Source organism: Melozone crissalis, unplaced genomic scaffold (assembly GCF_028551555.1).
Source record: "Melozone crissalis strain CALT ecotype California unplaced genomic scaffold, PUWL_Pcris_2 ptg000005l_1, whole genome shotgun sequence".
NCBI lineage: Eukaryota > Metazoa > Chordata > Aves > Passeriformes > Passerellidae > Melozone > Melozone crissalis.
The window spans coordinates 54,166,965-54,186,466 of record NW_026535783.1 but is presented as its reverse complement, the minus strand read 5'-3'; the positions used below and the strand labels follow the sequence as shown (position 1 = coordinate 54,186,466).

The following is a 19,502-nucleotide window of genomic DNA, read 5'->3' as shown; positions in this document are numbered from 1 at the left end:
TCTCAAAGTGGTGGTTTTTTTAGAAGTTAGCTGTTGTCAGTTGCTTCCTTCTTAAAAGAGTAATTTGTATTTAATTTTAAATTAATCTTGTGAGGTATCTTAGAAGATGTAAATACAAATATTTGAGATGTGCCTGTGTTTGTGGAAGATGAATAGTAACTATGGTCAAGTAAATATTCTTTGTGACCTCAAAACCACTTAGGAAATGGCTAAAGACATGTGCTGTGAGTTAATCAAATACTTCAGTGTCTGTTGTGAACATTAATGAGTCTTAATATACTGAAGAAGCAGATTAAGAAATCAGTTGCATTTCTTGAGGAGTGTATGTACACTTCCAATGAGCTGCAGATTTGATTAAAGGAACCTTTAAAACAAACGCCAAAACAATAACTATCCTGAAATATGAAGTACGTAGGGAACTAAATAAGGGATTCAAAATGCTTTGTAGGGAAGACAGTACATTGCTGTGGGACTAACTATAAGCAAAAATGGGCTTTGCTGTGCAGCTTTGTCAGTTTTTCTTGTGACCTTGATTCATTCCTTTCAGTGGACAAAAAGGATGAAAGAGTCAAGTGTGCAGGTGGTGCATAGATTTTCTGGCTGATAAGTCTCAGTACCTGTACTGTAAAAATATAACACTTAGACGTGCTTGGCTTCCTAAAAAATTGTAGTGAGAATTAAGGTTTAAATGTTACAGAAAAAGAACCGGTGTGGTTTTTCAAAATGATGACACCATGCCACTGCAGCACTTACAGAAGGATGGTTGTAAAACTTTTTCTATTTGCATACCCTGTTTTTTCATACTTTCTTGGTATTTACTCACATGCATTTTGTGTTGTTTTAGGGGATTTAATAAAATAGTGAGACATTAGACATATTGTCAAGACCAGGCTGCTAAAATGTATTGTGGCTATGATGACAGGAACCGAGTCTGAAGAATGAGGATCTGTATTTCCGTTTAACTTCAAAGTCAGTGTAAATGAATGTGCCTTTTATAAACAGGATAATTTAATTTTTTTTTCACTGGCGTTGATAAATCTGTTTGTTATTGTGTCCCTGGACTGGGCAGTGGTTTACAGTTTGTTGGTTGTGCAGTGCCATCTAGTGACTGCTGACATGGAAGTGGGGAAAACCTGTCAAAGAAAAACGTTTGAAGAACCAGTCGGTGTCTGGAGTAGGTTTCCAGATCAGGTGGTTCACAACTGCAGAAATGCTGCTTTATGGAAGGTTGAGTAAGTTGAAGTATGATCTCTTTTGTCTTGAGAAGGGGCCACTGTGCACAATGCTCTTTGTGTGAGAGTGGTTGGAGGTGGAGTTAACTGTTCAAAAGGAGGATGGCTTTCTTACATAGCCATACACAAATCTGGCACCTGAAAAATAGTTCTTTTCTGTTAGCAAATTAGTTACCTTAAGATCTTTGGGATCTTTTTTCCTAAATGGTGTCATAATCTTTAGTTGAAGGTAACTTACATTTTTCTTTCAATGACGATAAACATTTAAACAGTATAGGTATGTATTTTTTTTCTGTTTCTTTGCAGCTTGATCACATATTGTCACCTCCACCTATGCCTTTCCGAAAATCCAGCAGTCCTGAAGTGTCTTCTGGCCTTGGAAAGTCTCCTAAGTTTAAGAGGCAATTGAGTGAAGATGGGAGACAGCTCAGGAGAGGAAGCCTTGGAGGAGCTCTGACTGGTGAGTTTGGGGTATGTGTAGTGTCACCTGGGTTAGCACAAGGAGCTGATGGCACCTTGGCGCTTGGTGTTTGCCTTGTGGCTGAACTCTTTGATGGGGTGTGAGCTCCACCTGGAGTTTCCATAAGTCTCTTCCATGTGGCTTCCCTGACTGTTAGTGAGATGAGTAATGTTTGAGGTTCTGCCTCTAGGGGCTGTGGACAGGTGGCCAAGCACAGCCTGAAAATCACTCCTATCTTGAGATTTGCATGTCTGTGGCATTTATCTCGCTGAGTCTTGTGCATCCACCCATGGGATCACCTACATCTTGTTTCCTCTAGGAGCTGAAGTGCATGGATGGTGCCTTTAGACTTGATTGCATTAAAGAAAATGCAATTTGGTATCATTTATGTGGTGGAATACTCATAGGGGAGGAACAGCATTACCAGCTAGCTACAAGCTGTGGACAGCAGCTTCTCCTCTGTGGAGCCATGAAGAGGTAGCAGTATGGTGAGCAGGGCTTAGGCCCTCCCTGCCCTGGTAGCATCTTCTAGATACAAGGTGCTGGTATTGTGACGGTGACTGGTACCTCTGTGGCAGTGATGGTCACTGAAGAGTGATTTGTTTTGATTGTGGAGCAAATTAAATAGAAACAAATGGGGACTTCATGTATTTAAAAAAAAATTAAATTAATGGAATTTGAATCAAATATGTTTCTAAAGTGCATAATGGGTAATAGTTAGAGGAATTTGTTGTACTTGGTGAGAGGGACAATAGATTTCAGTAAATTTACTGGAAGATAGAAATTTCACAGAAGAACAGAACATGCTGAGTTGGAAGGGACCCGCAAGAATCATAAAGTCCAACTCCTGGCCCTGCACAGCACCATCTCCAGGAGTCACACCATGTGCCTGAGAGCATCGTCCAAACACATCTTGAACTGTGTCAAGATTGGTGCTGTGATCACTTCTCTGAGGAGCCTGTTCCAGTGCCTGATGTCTCCTGGGTGAAAAACCTTTTCCTGATACCCAACATAAACCTCCCCTATTTTGGCTTTAGGCCATTCCCTCAGGTCCTGTTGCTGCTCACCAGAGATGAGAGGTCAGTGCCTGCCTCTTCCCCTCATGAGGAAGTTGTTTTATCTTTTCAAGTGATGTTGATTGATATTAGAATCAAGTACATCAAATTTGGGTTTGAAGAAGTTGAAATGGTGTTTACTTGAGATAGTAAATAGCATTTCTGTCTCTAAATTCTGTGAATTGTTCAGAGTTGTTATCACTCGGGGATGAAAAATGGTTCCTCAGTGGATAGAGCTGACTCTTCTGCAGTACGTGTTTGAAAAGTCTTGTATTTGTGGGGTTCCCAGATGAAGAGGGGAATGATGAATCTGACTCGATGTTCTTAGAAGGCTAATTTATTATTTTAAGATACTGTATTATATTAAGAATACTCTACTAAAGAATACAGAAAGGACACAGACAGAAGGCTAGAAAGATACCACTGAAAACTCGTGACTCCTTCCAGAGTCCTGGCACAGATTGACCGTGATTGGTCATTAAGTCAAAACAATTCACATGGAACCAATGAAACAACCACCTGTTGGATAAACAGTCTCCAAACACATTCCAAAGCAGCAAAACACAGGAGAAACAAATCAGATAATTGTTGTTTTCCTTCTTCTCTGAGGCTTCTCAGCTTCCCAGGAGAGAAATCCTGGGCAATGGGATTATTTCAGAAAATATGATAGGGACAGAAAAGTACTACTGGAGTACTTGCTTTTCTCACTTCTCTCCTACCCCTTTCCCTAGAAGAAGCTCCAAGAAGTTGTAGCGATACCTCTCTTTGTATTCACCTCTTTGAAATCACCTACATGGCTTCTGGTAAATGACAAATAATTTTGTCTTAAGGAACCTAAAGAATTAAAAAAATTAAGCTGTCTCACAGTTTATGTGAAGAAAAAACATATGCTACTACAGGAATTTCTTGTGTCATATCATCAGGTAATTGTTGCTCTGATTTTTAATGTCACTAGTGTAAGATCTGTCATTTCCCTTGCAACTTCATTTTTATCGTGAGTTGTTATGAAGCTTTCAGAAACATTGTAAAAGTATTTGTGATCCATATGGGCTTCCAGTGACCTGCAGCAGACAAGTGTCAATTTTGGTAGCCATTTCAGTAAACTCTCTGGCAGCTCTGGAGTGTTACAGCTTTGAAAGCTTGGAGTGTAAACCAAACTTCGGCTTTAGTGAGACTAGAAACTGCCAGCATAGTTATTTTTTTAGCAGGAGCTGGTGTGGTTCTTTGATTTTGTTTTTGTCTAACTTTTAAGTGGAGTGGTGGTCTTTAAAAACTGATCTTTGCCATATAAGCCGTGCAGATAAGGAGGAAGAAGACAGCCTAATCAAAAACAAACATAGCAATTGTACTTGGCTGCCGTAGTCTCTAATCTTTATCTCTGTGCTTGAATTATTGCTTGAGGCCTTTATAAAAGGAAATGGATATGCTTTTTGTCTGCATGCAATCTGTTGTGCAGGGTTTTATGTCAGGATTTGGGAATATAGTGTGCAATGATATTAAACTGCTTTATTACCAATGCACTTTAAATGAACCTGAATACCCTAGGGCTTTGGTATCTTAAAATAATTTTAATATCTTAACAGCTTTCATGATACTGATTAAATTAATCAAAGTTATTCTGATGACAGAAAGTTCTTTATATTCTTTAGGGATTTTTAAAAACTGTTTTAAAGAAATGACTGCAGAGAGAGAACTAATTCCTAGAGTTGTTTCAAATGTTCAGTAATCTGAAATTAGTACAGTGTTGCTTTCGTCATGTATTTACATCCCTTTTTAAACATATTGAAATTTTGGGGTTTTTTTAAGATTTCTTTAATGCTTAAGAGTGGTTTGCCACTGCGGTTTGAAACTACAAGAATCATAGCATCATTAAAAAAAAATAAAACTGGTGCACAATAAATCCTTCTTTTAAAATGGTTTAAAAGAGCTGTGAGCTGACATGTGCTTGGTAAGGGATTACTTCTATGCTCACGCATTCCTTCCCAAATTTCTATTTAAGTCTTAATGTTTTTGAAAAAATATTCCTGGTCGATAAAGGGGGAAAAATATTTGGAAGTCTGTAATTTGAGAAAGTTTGAGCTTGATATTTAACATCACTATTGCTGGTTACTGTATTCCTTTATTCTTTCTTCTCTTTTGTTACTTTTAATACACCTTTAAGTGCTAGCTTAACAGTGGGTATCAGTTCATTGGAAAATAATTTGGAACAATATCTTTGAAATTGTTTTCAGTTCTGTCTCTGCCTCTGTTGTTAACAAAATTTGCAACTCCTAAAATACAGTAGGTGGGAGTAAGTGAAGCAAGATACAAGACTCCTGGCTAGCAAATTTGCAGGATGTTCTTACGCTGATACGTGTTGCTCACTGCAGATGTTAGAAAGGTGTTGGCTGTTAAAAACAGTACTATTGAGTCATAGAGAAAAAGCAATGTTAACAATGAAAACAAACAAAACAAAATTTATTTGTTCATATAAAACAAAATAGTTCAATTCCTGTAGGGCTGAGTACTAATAGAGGTAAATATATAGGGATTTTACCTCTGGGAATAGATCTCAAATAAATGAGTTTATTGAGCTTTGTAGGGGGGAGTAATGTTATGAGCGACATACGAGAAGAAATAAAATCTATATTGTTGCAGTATATTGAATGAGACTTGCAAAACCCGAAAGATTACAGTTACTGGGAAGCTACTATGCTGAATTGGCTGAAGTAAATTACAAAACTCTTTATATACAAAAAACCAAAACTCTTTGAATATAAGAAAAATTGAGAATGATGTACTGGTCATCAGTACATCATAATGTACTGATCATGATGATCAGGGAGAAGAGGGCTGGAAACTTGCAGAGGTAGGATAGAAACTGAAATTATTTTTGACATAGCTTCGGGGAAACTAGAGCCAAAATTGTTTCCCTGAGTTGCACAGTTTTAAGTAATCCAGCAACCACATGTTTTCAGTGACAAGCAAAGCATACTTTTCAAAGTGAAAGAAAAATTAAATCAATGTTTTTGAGAATAAATCTATTATTGCATTCTGTAGAAAATTGCTATGCAGCCACTAATTAACGTTTGTCCAATATAAGAAATATACAGTGGTTCCTGCAGACACCATACTCTGCTATATTTTGGAAAAACCTCTTCAATATAATTGTTGCAACAATATTGCTTTCCTTAATCTTCATTGCCAAGGAGGAACACTTCTGGAAGAACAGAGAGTAAGCTTGGAATGAAAGTAGTATGTGGCCTGCTATTAGTCTAGCAAATCTCCCTTAGTAGTTCCTGTTGTGAAGTGCTAACAGTTTGTTTAATAGAAAGACAAGATGAAAAACAGTATTTCATAACTGTGGTTATTAAACATAAGCATTCATGAGATAAAACAAACTCAGAGTAAAATAACTTGAATGTAATTTATGACCAATTAATCTTTTAATTTGAAAGGTCATATTTCCAAGAGGTTATAAAGTTTTGGATAACATGGTCACTTTACAATATAATCAATATTTGCCTTTTTGTCTTCTGCTGTGTCCTTATTTGTCTCCTACTCCAGATTCCCCCTTCACTGCATGAGCACATGCCCATAACAGTGCTTGCCACACTCTTTGTCTGGGAAGTAAACTGGGTCTTTTTAAGTTTTGCTTGTGCCACAGAAAGTGTTAAACACAATCCTTGCACAAGTTGCTGAACTGCAGGATAAGCCCTGTCACAAAGCTGAGCTGCAGCTGCTTGCTTCGCAGCCCTAGGTCAGATAGAGGGAAAAGAGGATTGTCTCAGAGGGATACTGGTGCCCTCTGGGTGCAGGGTCATTGGCAGTGTGCTAGATGGGGAAAGGATGTGATTGAGACAAAAGTATGGTAGGTGGGATCAGCTCTGTTGTTCTGGGGACAATAGACATTTTTTAAATACACATGTATTTAAATGCCTCTTGCTGTAGCCTTAGGTTGCCTTCTTAAGGATTTCTAATGGTACACAGACTGGGACTTTAAAACTTGTATTGAATCAGGAGAAAAAATATTTAATTAAAAAGCTGCTTTTCTGTGGTGGCTGGTTATCTTGATCTCCAGAAAACTTCAAAGGGCTGTCTATAGTCAGAGGGTTTTTGGCTTAAATTGTCCACAGATTTTAGTTTGCTTTGTTCAGAGATGCTTAAAAAGAATCCAGAGCAGAAGGTGATGTGAAAGGATGGGAAATTAAATGAGCTTTTACGGTGGAGAGGGTTAACCTAGCAAGTCACTTGGAGAAGCAAAACAAATTGCCCTGACTTTCATGCCCCACTGCTGCTCCTCACTTTGCCCCAAGATGGGCAGTGCAGTCCTGGGTTCTCAGGTACTGTGCAGCATTTGGAGATTGCTATCTCCCTTTCTACTTCTGAAAGATACGAGAACATATTTCTGGGAAGAGATTGTATTTTGGAGAGTACTGCAGCTAACTCAGTTGTATTATGCCATACTGATAAGCTCTACTGTTATATATAAAGAAAAAAATACATTTTAGCTACCTGTAGTTTGAACTTTTTATCTCACCTACTCCTATCTCATCAATAACTACTTGGAAAAGACTTCCTGGTGGGCTGATTGTGTCTAACTGTGGTAGGGCTGTTATCTACTAGGTGTATATTGATCTTACAAAAGTACAGGTAACATAATACATACTAATTTCATTTTATAGAATCTTTAATCCAAGGATCCTAAAGCACTCTACATTAGTAAAATTATTTCATGTTCTTCTGATCAAGTATTGTTTACAGATTATGAACAGCTAAAACCAAAAAAATCTTGTGATTTATGTATTTTCTCTTTAATGTTCTTGTTTTGATCAGCTTTCCACCTCTGAGTCATCAGTCATCCAAATATGCTCAGCAATTGTTGTTATTCCCGTATAATTAATCTGTGGTTGATTTGAAATGAATTTGGGAATTCTCAGTCTGTTTTTTGCTTCAGGGATTCATCACTCTGCTAACACTAATTAGCAGAAAGATCAACAGCTTTATGGACCATGAAAATCAAGCTGTTCTCTTATCCATAGGTTGGCATGTGCTGGCAGGACTTGGAAGAGGAGGTTTTTCCCGTTCATACAGAGGAGCAATTGGCAGTAGCAGAATTTTCACAAACATTGGGCTGTATAAATTATCATTAATACTGTTGAAAATGGAGATTAGCTCATGAAGTCTCTAATGTCAACTAGACGAATTGACACTATGTACCAATAGTGTCAACCATTTGGTACAAGTTGGTGAATGGGGAAAACTGAACTTGTACAATCATGTGACTTGTACCTTGAAACCTCTTTGGAACTGAGACCTTCCCATAATATGCAACTGCCTGTCATAGTCATGATATGATTAGTTTAATGGCAACATTTAAAAAATGGGTTATTTCTATTAATGATGGCCTTTTGGTGTCGATATGACAAAGTGTTCTGTATTTACTGTGTACATAATCAAAATTTCTTCCTGCTATGGAAGAAATTATACATATTTACACCGGGAATATATGAATACAATACATGATTACAGCACTCCAGAAAGAACCCTATGATTGCAAAGCTGTCTCTGGGAATGCAGCTTTGTGGCCTCTGTTGGCCTGTCCCCAGCCCCAGAAGCTGGGGTGCTGTAGGATGTGGGGTAAGAATGACTGCCAGTGCCCAAGCTCTGGCATCAGATGTGCCTCCACTAGGAAATTTTACTTCCTGTGTTTTCTTCCCTTCTCATATCAGAACAGAAGTGTTTCAAAATGGCTTTCATTGTGTCGTGTCAGGACTGGATGTACCCTGTTTAGAAAGCCTTTCCAGCTGCAGCTGCCTGAGGGGGAGCAGCAGCCCTGCGCGGGTGCTAACACCCAGACTGGGCTCTGGGCTGCAGAGGTGGGAGGGTGCAGCAGCCACGTGTGCCTGACACAAGCACAACATGCTTCATTCATTCACTGCCTACCCAGAGCATATCAGGCAGTCTTTTCAATGGCCTTCCTCAAAGGTTTCCTTAAAGCACTGTGCCATGTGTTAAACTTATTCCAGAATTAGTAGATAGAGGCAATCTATTCTATAATTACATGGATGAGGAAATGCAATGTGGAGGGCTTTTTGTTTGTTTTTTCAGTGCATTCAGTACAAAGCTGTCTTCTCCAGATGAAGTAAATATATTCTGCTATAAAATAGGCGTTTTTAGATGGTTCTTGGTGTGCTGGTGTTTGAGATGACATTAGGTTATGTTTGTCATTTCAGTTACCTTCATCATTTAAGGCTTCAATCAGCCTGTGTAGTAGAGTTGATTTTTACTTCCCTGTGTGCCTAGCAAGATAATTTCCATATTCTTTGACGTGTCTGGAGTCTGCACCATGTAATAGAATGAGATGAGAACAGAAGATATTGTATTCCTGTCTCATTATTTTGCCTTTAACTCCTCGATTGCTGCTTAATCGTGCTTGTATCATCAGAACATGAGAAGTTGATTGTTGTTGAGATCAAAGCAAACTGTAGCAGTAGAGTGCCTAATTAGCAGATATGTTTGCAAGCTGCCAGTTTTGAAGGAGGGAGAAAGAGAATTTAACCCTCTTTGGGACACTTATAAAAGCAGCTTGAAAATTGTTAAGAGTCATTTGTCATAGTGGAAAAACAAAAAGTGGAGAAAATTAATATTCATGTTAAATTTCTGAAGTTTGAGTTGTAGCTCCTTAAGAAGTACCCTAAGAGCTGTTGAATTAGCTGGTTCAAGTGTGCTTAGCACTGAAACTGTAAAAGCATGGATGAAAGTCCAGTCCACATGCCTGGACTTAGCTATATGCTTGTGTTTAATCATCTGATTAACTAAATTTGAGGTTTGTGAGGCTGCAGTCCTGTTGTTGCTAGTACCTGAGCTTATTAGTGCAAAGCTGACTGCAGCATATTTATAAATAAACTATAATTGCACATCAGGAACACATGATCTATACTCCTAAAGACTTAAGTCTTCCTGTTTTCTTCCCTGTGGTCTCTCTCTAGTGGATGTTGTAAAGCAAATGATTTCACCACATATTTGCTTTATCCAAGTTGGTTGCTTTAGCAGAAATTGAATGCGCAGAGAAATATTTGAGAAGAGGGAAAAAACACTTCCTCTACTTAATCCTTAGAATGAAGGTTGACACTTGAGTAGAAAAATTTACAGATGTTTTCCAGTGAAAATAGGAGCAGGATTTTCTATTGGGGAACTCTACCTTTTGAAAAATTACTGTAAGTGTGTAGGGATTTAATTATGGGGCATATCAACATATACATGATACAAAAGAAGGCGTCACAGTGGGTACTGTAGAGAAAATAGCATGTTAACACATCATTTCATATTTATTTTAATGTCAGTTTTGGGTTGCTGGGTATGTTCTTCATAGTACAATGGAAGATGTTTATTTCGTACCATAAATTCTGTCAGCAAAACCCCAGACATTGAGCTGGTGAAGAGTTGTGAGCCGAGAGTACTGGCCACTGATTGAAGCAGTTGTTCACATAATGTTTGAATTGAGAAATAGTGGATTTTTGAGGTCCTTTGTGTTCTAGGCACAGTTTTGTTGTAGGTCTGCCAGTATCAGTTATCTCTGACCTCTTGGTATGCAGGATTCTTGTTTTTGCAAAATATACTATATGTTGAAAGGAACTCTGTCACATTATCACTTGAATGCAGTTTAGTGTGTTTTTTGTAGTATCATGTGTGCAGTGTGAACCTTAACTGTGTGTTTTTCTTATTGTTATCAAAGTTACAGAACTGGACCTTGAAATTTTTCTAGAGCAGGTGTAAGCTCTAAAAAGGGATGAAAGGGATGCAGTAATACCTGTATATTATGTTTGTGTTATAGAATGGACTGGCAGTTTTTAAATTTTGGAACTGCATGTTAGAATTATGGGAAAAGAACCTATTTAAGATAAAGGAAAGGAAGCAGTAGAGTGTTCTATCTCTGAGCTCACTGATAAATATTACCAACTAATTATTTTGCTAAGTTGTATTTCAGTAGAGCTGTGAGGTAAGGAAGTAGTGTCATGAATGACAACTTCAATCTGTAGGGTGTTTTGTCATGTACTTAGTGTTGTCATTGGTCAGCTAACACTGCTGTTGAGTTAGGTGTGTTTGGTATGGATAACTTAAAAAACCCAACCAAACAAACCAAACTGAAAACCCCAAACCTATCCTTATCCTCCAAATGCAATTAGAACTTAAGGAGATTTGATTGTGATCTCAAATGCATTTTAAATATTATATTGCTGTCACAGTACTTCAATAAAAATAAATTGCAAATAGTCAATATAGCTTCACTGAGTTAGCAAGGGAACTATGAGTAATTTCCTGATCAGCAAAATTTTGTACTGTCTTTTAAATGACTTTCAGTGAGAGAATTTTGTTCCAAGCATGAACCATTATTTCTGGGGTGTGATGACTTATTCCTGGTAATTGATTTATAAACAGGCTTGATTCTGCATGCCTTTGTAGTTAATGGAGGCTTCATTTTCTTTATATATTTTTATATATATATATATATATATATATGTATGTATGTATGTATTTATGTATATATGTTTATTTGGATACAGATCTAAACCTTCATCCTGCTAGTTTGTGGTCCAAAACTTGATATGTCCTTTTCCAGTTCCAATTCTGCCAATATTGGTGAAATTTTAAGGTAGGTCTACTGCAGCTTTTGTGGTTTTTTTTAAAGTTCATAATCTCACCCCAAATTTTTGCCTTTGGTAGGCCACATTTATTTTTCCTGCATTGTCAGCCATAATCATAGAACCATACAATGTCCTGAGTTGGAATGGACCCAGAAGGATGAATGAGTCCAAGTCCTGGCTCTGCTCAGGACAACCCAAAGAATCCTGTCATGTGCCTGAGGGTGCCACTGCTTCATCTAATTTTAGAAAGTGAAACAAATACAAAGCATTTTAGGAGATTTATAATACATCAAAAAGTAAAAGAAGTATGGTGAGTGTAATAGGATTTTTTGCAAAGGCTTCTTCTACAGTAACAAAAGAATTTGTGATTGAGTCAGTTGTAATTATGGGCGTACCTGAGTAACATTATGTTTAGGGGACAAATTGGCTGAAACAAAAATTTCACCTCCTCCATCAGACTGGGAAAGTGGCATTGTTCATTAACTTCAACCATGTGTAGTTGAGTAATATGCAAAACATGCTCCTTTAAGTTCTGGGCAGTAAATAAGACATTAATAAAATGGTAATTTATTGGGTATTTTGCTTGTTGGTGATATGAAATTTAAGTAAAATTTGCTGATGTAGCTACAATAGAAGAATGCAAAATACTGTGAAGTTTCCTGGTGATGATGACTTCAAACCCGCCCACTCTTTTCTGGTTAACAGCTAATGGGAATGATGGGCTTTGATTCCAGCTCTCCTCCCTGCCCCCAGATGTGAAAATAGACCCTAAAATTTGCAATCATTTTCTCCAGCTGGGATGTCTGCAGGAGTTCAATATGAGGCAGTAAAGCTAAGTGCCCTGACTTGAACCCTGAAGGTGGGAGGCTCTGCCTTTCACCTGGCAGGTGTCTGAGCCTGGAGTGAGGCTTCACTTACTTGTGATGGTAAAAGTGGCGGTACATTGCTGCCAGCTTTGCTCTTCACTTCCTGCTGTACAGGCAGTTTGTGAGTGGCAGTGGTGTTATCAAAAATTTGGTAAAATATAGAAGTTATTAACACCAATGTAGCATTAAGAACTGAGCATTCTTTATTTGTCCAGATGCACAGGGGAGTAGCTTTTCCCAAAGCCATGCAGTCTGAGTACAGGGAAGTTCCTGTACTGTATTTTACATACATAATAATTGATTGTCCCAGATTATGATAATAATTTCCCTGGAATCATTAATGTTTTCCTTCCCGATTACACACATGTTCTTCTGTCCTGAGCGTCTCTCTGGAGGTTGTGGATCCCGCTGTTCCAGTCCGCCTGTGAGAGTTGGCAGGGCACAGGGGCTGCTGAACTCGCAGTTCTCCTCCTTACACAGCAGACATTCTGCAGTTCCATAGGCCAGTAGTTTTTGGAGAAGCATTGTGTTAGCTCACCAGGTGCAGGCAATTTATCATCTGGTAACAGTGGCTGCTTTGCATGTGTAGGGACTGTTACTGTTTCTCTGGTGACCTGGTGGCAGGTGGTGGCTTCAGTCTTCTGTTCACAGCAAGACCTGTCAATGAACCCAGCTCTTTGGGGGGTTTTGTGTGATTGAAAATATGCCGGGGGTAAGAAGAGGGAGCAGTACCCATCTTTGTTTCTTTCTAGAACATTTTTATGATCGAGAGCACTCTGCAGAAGAGTAGAGTTTTCTCTTCTGCTGTGGCTTGTTGCTGTTGCTCTGAGGTAGCTCACGCTCCTTAGGCTCCCCAGAAAGAGGTGTGGAGTGAGTAACTTACTGGAAACTGTGCTTGGCAAGTCTGACTTGTCCAGAGCATAGGTTCTTTAGATAAGATCAGTTACATTTTAAAGTAAACCAGTGAGGGAGAAGTATCTAGCTTTCTGTATTTTTTTAAAAATATTCTGCACTTACATAATAAATACCTTTAGTGGATTTAACAAGATAATTAATTGAAATAAGTATTTTCTGGCCCTTACCTTAAAGATGTCCAGATGGCAAGAGGCTATTTTGAAGACTGCTATTTCACGGCAGCTAACACAAACACATTGATGCTAGCTTCTGGTAAGTCTGTGGTACACTGTAATCATATGCACAGCTTTGCTTTGGACTAATTGTGTCTGTAGCTGCTGTCAGCCCCAATTCAGATTCTTCCATTTTAGCAAAGTGCATGCCTGTGTTGTGTTTGCAGTAGTGTAATAGAAAACTGCTTCTACTATTTTAACAAAAAATATTTCTTGTAAAAACTTTCAAGATGCTTCCTCTGTATTTATTTTTACATTTTGGCTAGCTACAAATCAGACTTTCTAGCAGTGCAATCTAAACTATCCTAAGTACTTTTGTAAAGGTAAAATCTTACTTGGATGCCAAAACATTTTCTTAATAATATGCAATTGCCTAATTATCAGAGACAAAGTTATTTTTAAATTCTTAACTGAAAATGGAAGATTTGTAGGTATTAGATTTGAGCTCATTTAGTAATTCTTAGCTGTCTTATTATGATACGCATTTGAGAGGGACAGAGGAAGGAAAGTAGAACTTCAGCAGTAGGAAATTTTTTTCTATTTAGAATAAAGCAAAGCCTGTCTTTTGTGACTGATTTTTATGGAAGTGTGTGATTTTAATCTTTGTCCTTATACAAGTAATTTTTAATTATACAGTATGTCATATAACGAATTGGTGCTTGCTGAACATAATAGAAGTAAGAATTAATGATGATTCTATTTGGACCTTCAACAAATACTCATTACAAATGAATCTAGATATACAAGAGGCACATTCAAGGGGAAGATGCCACTGAACTGCAGTGATGTGTTACCTATGTTTACCAACCATGATGTAATACTGTTAAATAATGCTAAATTATTGCCATTACATAGTCAACTTAAACCACCCTTCATCAAAATGTGTTTTGATAAATGTGCTGGACTAACAAGGATTGCATTCAGATATGGGAAGTGATGATGTTAGTTTCCGTGTAGCTACTTGAGGCTGTCCTGATAGTTTCAAGCACAGAAAGTGAGACAAAGATACCAGCAAAGCTTCTGCAGAGGAACTGGAGGAAGTCAACAATGACCATTTTGTAAATTAAGAGGACAGAAATAGGGGACCTCTATCAGTGGATGACTCAATATCAACAGCTTATGAAAGTAGTATGAACATTACTGCCAGTGTATCAGTGGTCTGGGTGCTGGCGGTGTTCTGTGCTTTATATGGGCCAGAATACTGAATTAAGATGGAAGGATTGCGGTGGAGTTGAAGCCTTCCTCTCAGTCCCTCATGAATTCCCCTCATGAATCAGTTCACTTAAAAAGGAAAACAGCTGCTCGGAGAATTAGCCTTGAAGGCAGACATGAATGCAGTGTGAAAATAATAATGTATTTCAGGTCAAATGTTTTGTGTAATATTGGCATTGAAGTAACTTAATAAGGGGGAGTGTGGATATGTATAAAATCAAGGGTTGTCAAAGAAAATGTAAAAGCAGTGAAATGCATACAATTATGAATGAAACTACAGCAAAAAAGCGTAGGAGTGCTATGAAGTCAAGGGAAAGGGGGAGTGGACAGTATGAGGGGATTTTAAACTTTTTTTTCTTATTGTTGGAGGAATTGAGGGAGAGTTGATGATTAACTCAGTTTAGGCAGGGACTGTTTTATCATGTAATGGTTAAATGGAGTAGGTTAGCTCTCTTCTCAGATAACAAATTTATCTCTTACCATCTTTTTGTCTAAGGCCTGGCTAATTTTGACTCCTTAGAAAACATATTTCTTATATGCCATTTCTGTGTTTAAAGGCCTGTGTACTATGAAAAGAAGAACTGGAGTTCTAGACAGTCTGCTTAGCTTAATTCCAGTATTTTGTGAAAACTGTGGTACCTTCAAGGCTCCTTGAGGGGGAGGGATAATTTCAGCATCACACATGCTCATGATTTCACTGGTAATTTTGATAGTGTTTACTACCTAATTTATCTTTTCCAAAGACACACCCCCAACATTATTTTAAATATTTCTTGATGCTAATAATGCAGGAAAAATAATGAAATATTAAGTGAATTCTTGCAGTGGAGATACTGACTGTATAGTACTGAGTAAGTCCACTCTGCTTTCTTGTGAGTCAGGCAAAATATTACAGTTCAAGGAAGGCTTAGTACAAGATTCTGTTGTTGTATAGGATTGCATCTCCTCTAGCCTCTGTATCAAGATATCTTAGACTTTCTTTCAGATCTCTGAGCAAGATAAAAACAGAGTGAAATATAGATCACTGTAAAGGGAAAATAGTAAAGGTGGCTGTCAGAATGCCCTGCACTGATAAGATACAGACAATATTAGCTCTCTGTATTTTGGATCTGGTGCACATTTACACAAAAAGTAAGTACAAACATTAATAATAACACTTATTTCTCATATATCTTTCTCCTTCTAGACTAAATACAATTATTGTTATTTAAACCTTTTTGGCTTGTTTTGACTTAAACCAATGTTAATTTGTGTAATAAATGCAAATGATTGCCTTCCATCATCTTTCTTGGGAAGCTCAAGTGGGATTCATATGAAACGAAAATTGCTGCAGTGTGGGAAGGGCCTAGTGTCCTAGTTCCCCCTGTGTCCTAGTTCTGGCCAGGACAGAGTTAATTTTCTTTGCAGCGCTGAGTGTGGTGGTGAGTGCTGTAGTCCTGGCTGCCAGGGCAGCTGAGCTTGCTGGATTGCTGAGCCCAGGGGTCCTGGGCTGCCGTGTGCCATCTGGGTGGGCAAGGCCAAGACCTGAATGTTTCTCATTACCTCCTGTCTCATTGTGGGGACGTGAGGGAAAGGGTCTCTTTCTCTTGCTAGCAAGAAGAACAGGGTTTCTTTCTGATCCTGGAGAAAGTGTGGTGGGCTGAGGGTCTGTCTGCCGTTGGTTTTTCTTGTCCTGGACTCGCTGAGCATTTTTGCATGTAAATAACCCTCTCTTTGTTTACATTTTTGTCTTTAGCGTTTTTGCTGTTGTTGTTAATTTTCTAATCACATTGCTGTTTCCATTAAAAGTCCTTACCTCAACCCTTGATCTCTGCCTTTTGTGTGTCCCACTAGAGGGGGAAGGGAGCAACTTACAATTTTCTTTTTTTACTGGGAAAACTAAGCTTGGGAATACCATTCCTAAACCACAGCACCCTATGACTAAGTCACTTGTTAACCAAAGAGTGATGATGTTCCCAAGTTTTAGAAGAAACTTTAATAGAATGCACCTTTTCTTGAAAGGATCAGGTGAAGACTTACTGCTTTTCAAATATTGATTTCTATGAGGATAAAATGCCCTGATATTATGCTACAGTGATGAAGTTGAAAATTATTTTACATAATTTTCCTTATTGCCTCTAGAGGGGATTAATACAGAGTTTCTGAAGGAGTTACGCGTATTGTGTGTCTACTCGACAAAATAGGTATTGCTGAAGCATTTTGATGATGGCTTGTTTGGAGCTGTCTGGATGTTGCTGGAAGTCTGGAAACCTATGGATCGCAGCACTAGGAAATGTTTGATTTCACCCTTCTCAGAGAACTTCATCTTACCAGTGTCTGACAAGTAGAGTAAAAAAGGAAGGAAAGAAAAGGCATAGACCTCTTTTTATGTAGAAAGCATTAAGGAAGTAAAACATACCTATTTAAATGGAAGGTTTGTATAACTCAGTTTTTTGCAGTCACTTCCTAATTCTCTTTTTTCTGTCCAGATGAGAAGGAATTAACCTTTTGAGGTGATAGATATAAAGCTCTCTCTGACTGCATATGTCACTGGTATATTTGAGGATTGACATAAATGGAATATCAAACATGTGTATATTGCAATCAATGTCTTAAGCTCTTTATGACACCATTTTAGTTGACCATGATAGGAGCCTATGCAAAAAGGGAACCAAAATTTTGTATAAAGAAGCAGAGAGCAGATGGAAATTTAATTCAGGTTTTCCAGTTCTGGGAAATGTTATCTTAGATAAATGGGCAAGAAACTGCAGCTTTGTTGTACATTTTTCTTCTAGATTCAGGCAGGCTGTTAGCAAATTGGGTGCAAAAATGTTTATGGGTTCTGCTTTACCGGTGTAACAAAGAACAATAGCACATTTGGAAGACTGATTGGGAAGTGTTAAAAGACTATCCTGTACTGCTGCTTGGGAACTTCTAGCTTCCAAAAGAGTCCCAGAGACCTCAGCAACTCTCTGTGGATCTACTGTTAAAATAAAATGATGAAGCTGAGGCTTTTGATTTCTTGGCAAACCTGTGCCAATTTACCAGGGTACACATCCTGTGTCAGTGGTCAGGCGCATAGCCACTGCATAGCTGTCTTAGATGACAAGCATAATGAGGTGAGGTTTAATGATTTCAGGAAACAAATGTTTAGCCCATGTGGTCTGGGGATGTTTTTCATTTGATCTGTTCAGTCAAGATCTTGCATTGTGTTTCTAAACTGAGATTTGATTAAAAATAAGATTCTGAATTGTTGCTTTGCATCAGCTTGTTGGTCTTCCAAGAGAAGACAGTTGCTTTAGTAATGTGATTGTCCCACTTTTGCACAGTTTGCAGAGATAAGTAAGAACTTAAGGTGACATATTGCCAAGATCAGTATATAGCTTGTTTCTTGCCAGTGGCTGAAAGTAAGCAGAAATTAACAGTGTTGATACATGCTTGTCATCTAAGTACAGTTCCTTGAATATTCTCCTTGCTGCTTGTTTGTAGCTCAGGCTTCATGAGCTGGAGATGTGGTCTGCCTCATTAGTACCTGTAGGGAGGCAATTCTGAGTGGTGTCACTCTGTGATGGGGAGTGTGGCCCTGTGACCTGTGTGGCCCTGGGCTCGCGGTTTCCTGCCCACAGCCAAGTGACAGCTCTGAGCAGAGAGCATGGGCACTGAGAGCCTGTGAGCACTCCTAAGGAATGGTTGGCCTGCACCTTGGTCATGTCCCCTTACTTGGGTCGCTGGATGAAGATCCTTGGGAATTGAGTGGTATGAATTAGGTAGATTATGATGAATCTGGAATAGAAACAGAATAGTCCTCACGCACAAAATTGTGTAATTGTCCACGTGGTAAGTGTCTTATTCCAATAAGTCTCACTTAGTCCCTCAGACTCAGAACCTTATTCCTTCAAGGGGAAAATAGAGGAATATTTCTTAATGTATTTTTCTTGTTTTCATTTTTGACTAGCTTTCAGAGTTAAAGTGTCAGAACTAGGACTCTAGATATTTGCATCTCTTGTTGCTTTAATTATGTTTCTATGTAGGAAAAAGATACAGTTTTGAGAACAGAGAACTGTATCTAGTGGAAGGATGATGCAAAAGACTAGCAAATGAATGGAATTCTGTTGGAATCAGCTCTGGTCAGGGCTGCAGTGAATGATGTTTCCCGGTGGCAAGTGTGTTACAGTGAACCATCCATTACATTGCCTCAACTGCAACATCTCATGTTTTAACTTACTCTTTCTGAACTTGACAGGCAAATATTTGCTTCCCAGTGCAACTGGACAGCAGCTGTGGCAACCTATCGAAACCACTAATCTTGTTCGGATGCGCTACCAAACATTTGGACAGTCAGCACCTTCACTCACTGCTAGTTTGGTGAGTAACTTTTTTCAATACTAGATATGTACCAAAAATTTTTTATCTCTGTGTCTCTTGGTGGGAGGGTGGGGTTCAAACCAAAGTCTATTTCCATACCAACCTCTCCTCCTTACGCTGCTTTTTTGAAGAACTTAATGCTTGCCTACACACATTACTTAATATGTTGAGTGTGGCTGAATAACATTTATGGTAGCAGTAACTCTGAATTGGGTTACTGGATTTTGCATAAAGCCTGAGCTGAATGTTGCATTAATATAGCTGCTTGCATTTAAATAGTTTCTTTCCTTAAAAAAAGGCATGTTATAGCAGGCAACTGTCCTTTCTCCTGAGCATTCTTTTCTATCAATGTCTGTTTCCACTTCTGAAAGTACTTAGTCCTCATGAGGACACAGATGTGTGAAGCAAGAGTTAAATGAAGTCTTTTGGATAAAAGTATAAAGGAAGAAGAAAGGGGCGGAGATCCATCATACACTTGACCTTTCCGCTTTTTGGTTTCAGGCATCTGTTTCATGCTTTGTGTTTCTGTGTATTAATATCTTAAGAAGTGTTGGAATTTAATGCAGGGCCCTGTGTACT

The 19,502-nt window shown here is 38.4% G+C and overlaps 1 protein-coding gene across 1 annotated transcript in view; it reads left to right on the top strand.

Moving 5' to 3' along the window:
* MAST4 (microtubule associated serine/threonine kinase family member 4) overlaps window positions 1-19,502 on the top strand; it is a 284,359-nt gene that overhangs the window by 60,869 nt on the left and 203,988 nt on the right. Inside the window, exons 2-3 of the mRNA XM_054281779.1 lie at window positions 1,539-1,692; window positions 18,802-18,923. Coding sequence (XP_054137754.1) covers window positions 1,539-1,692; window positions 18,802-18,923 — 276 coding nt within the window. The remainder of the gene's footprint in view (window positions 1-1,538; window positions 1,693-18,801; window positions 18,924-19,502) is intronic.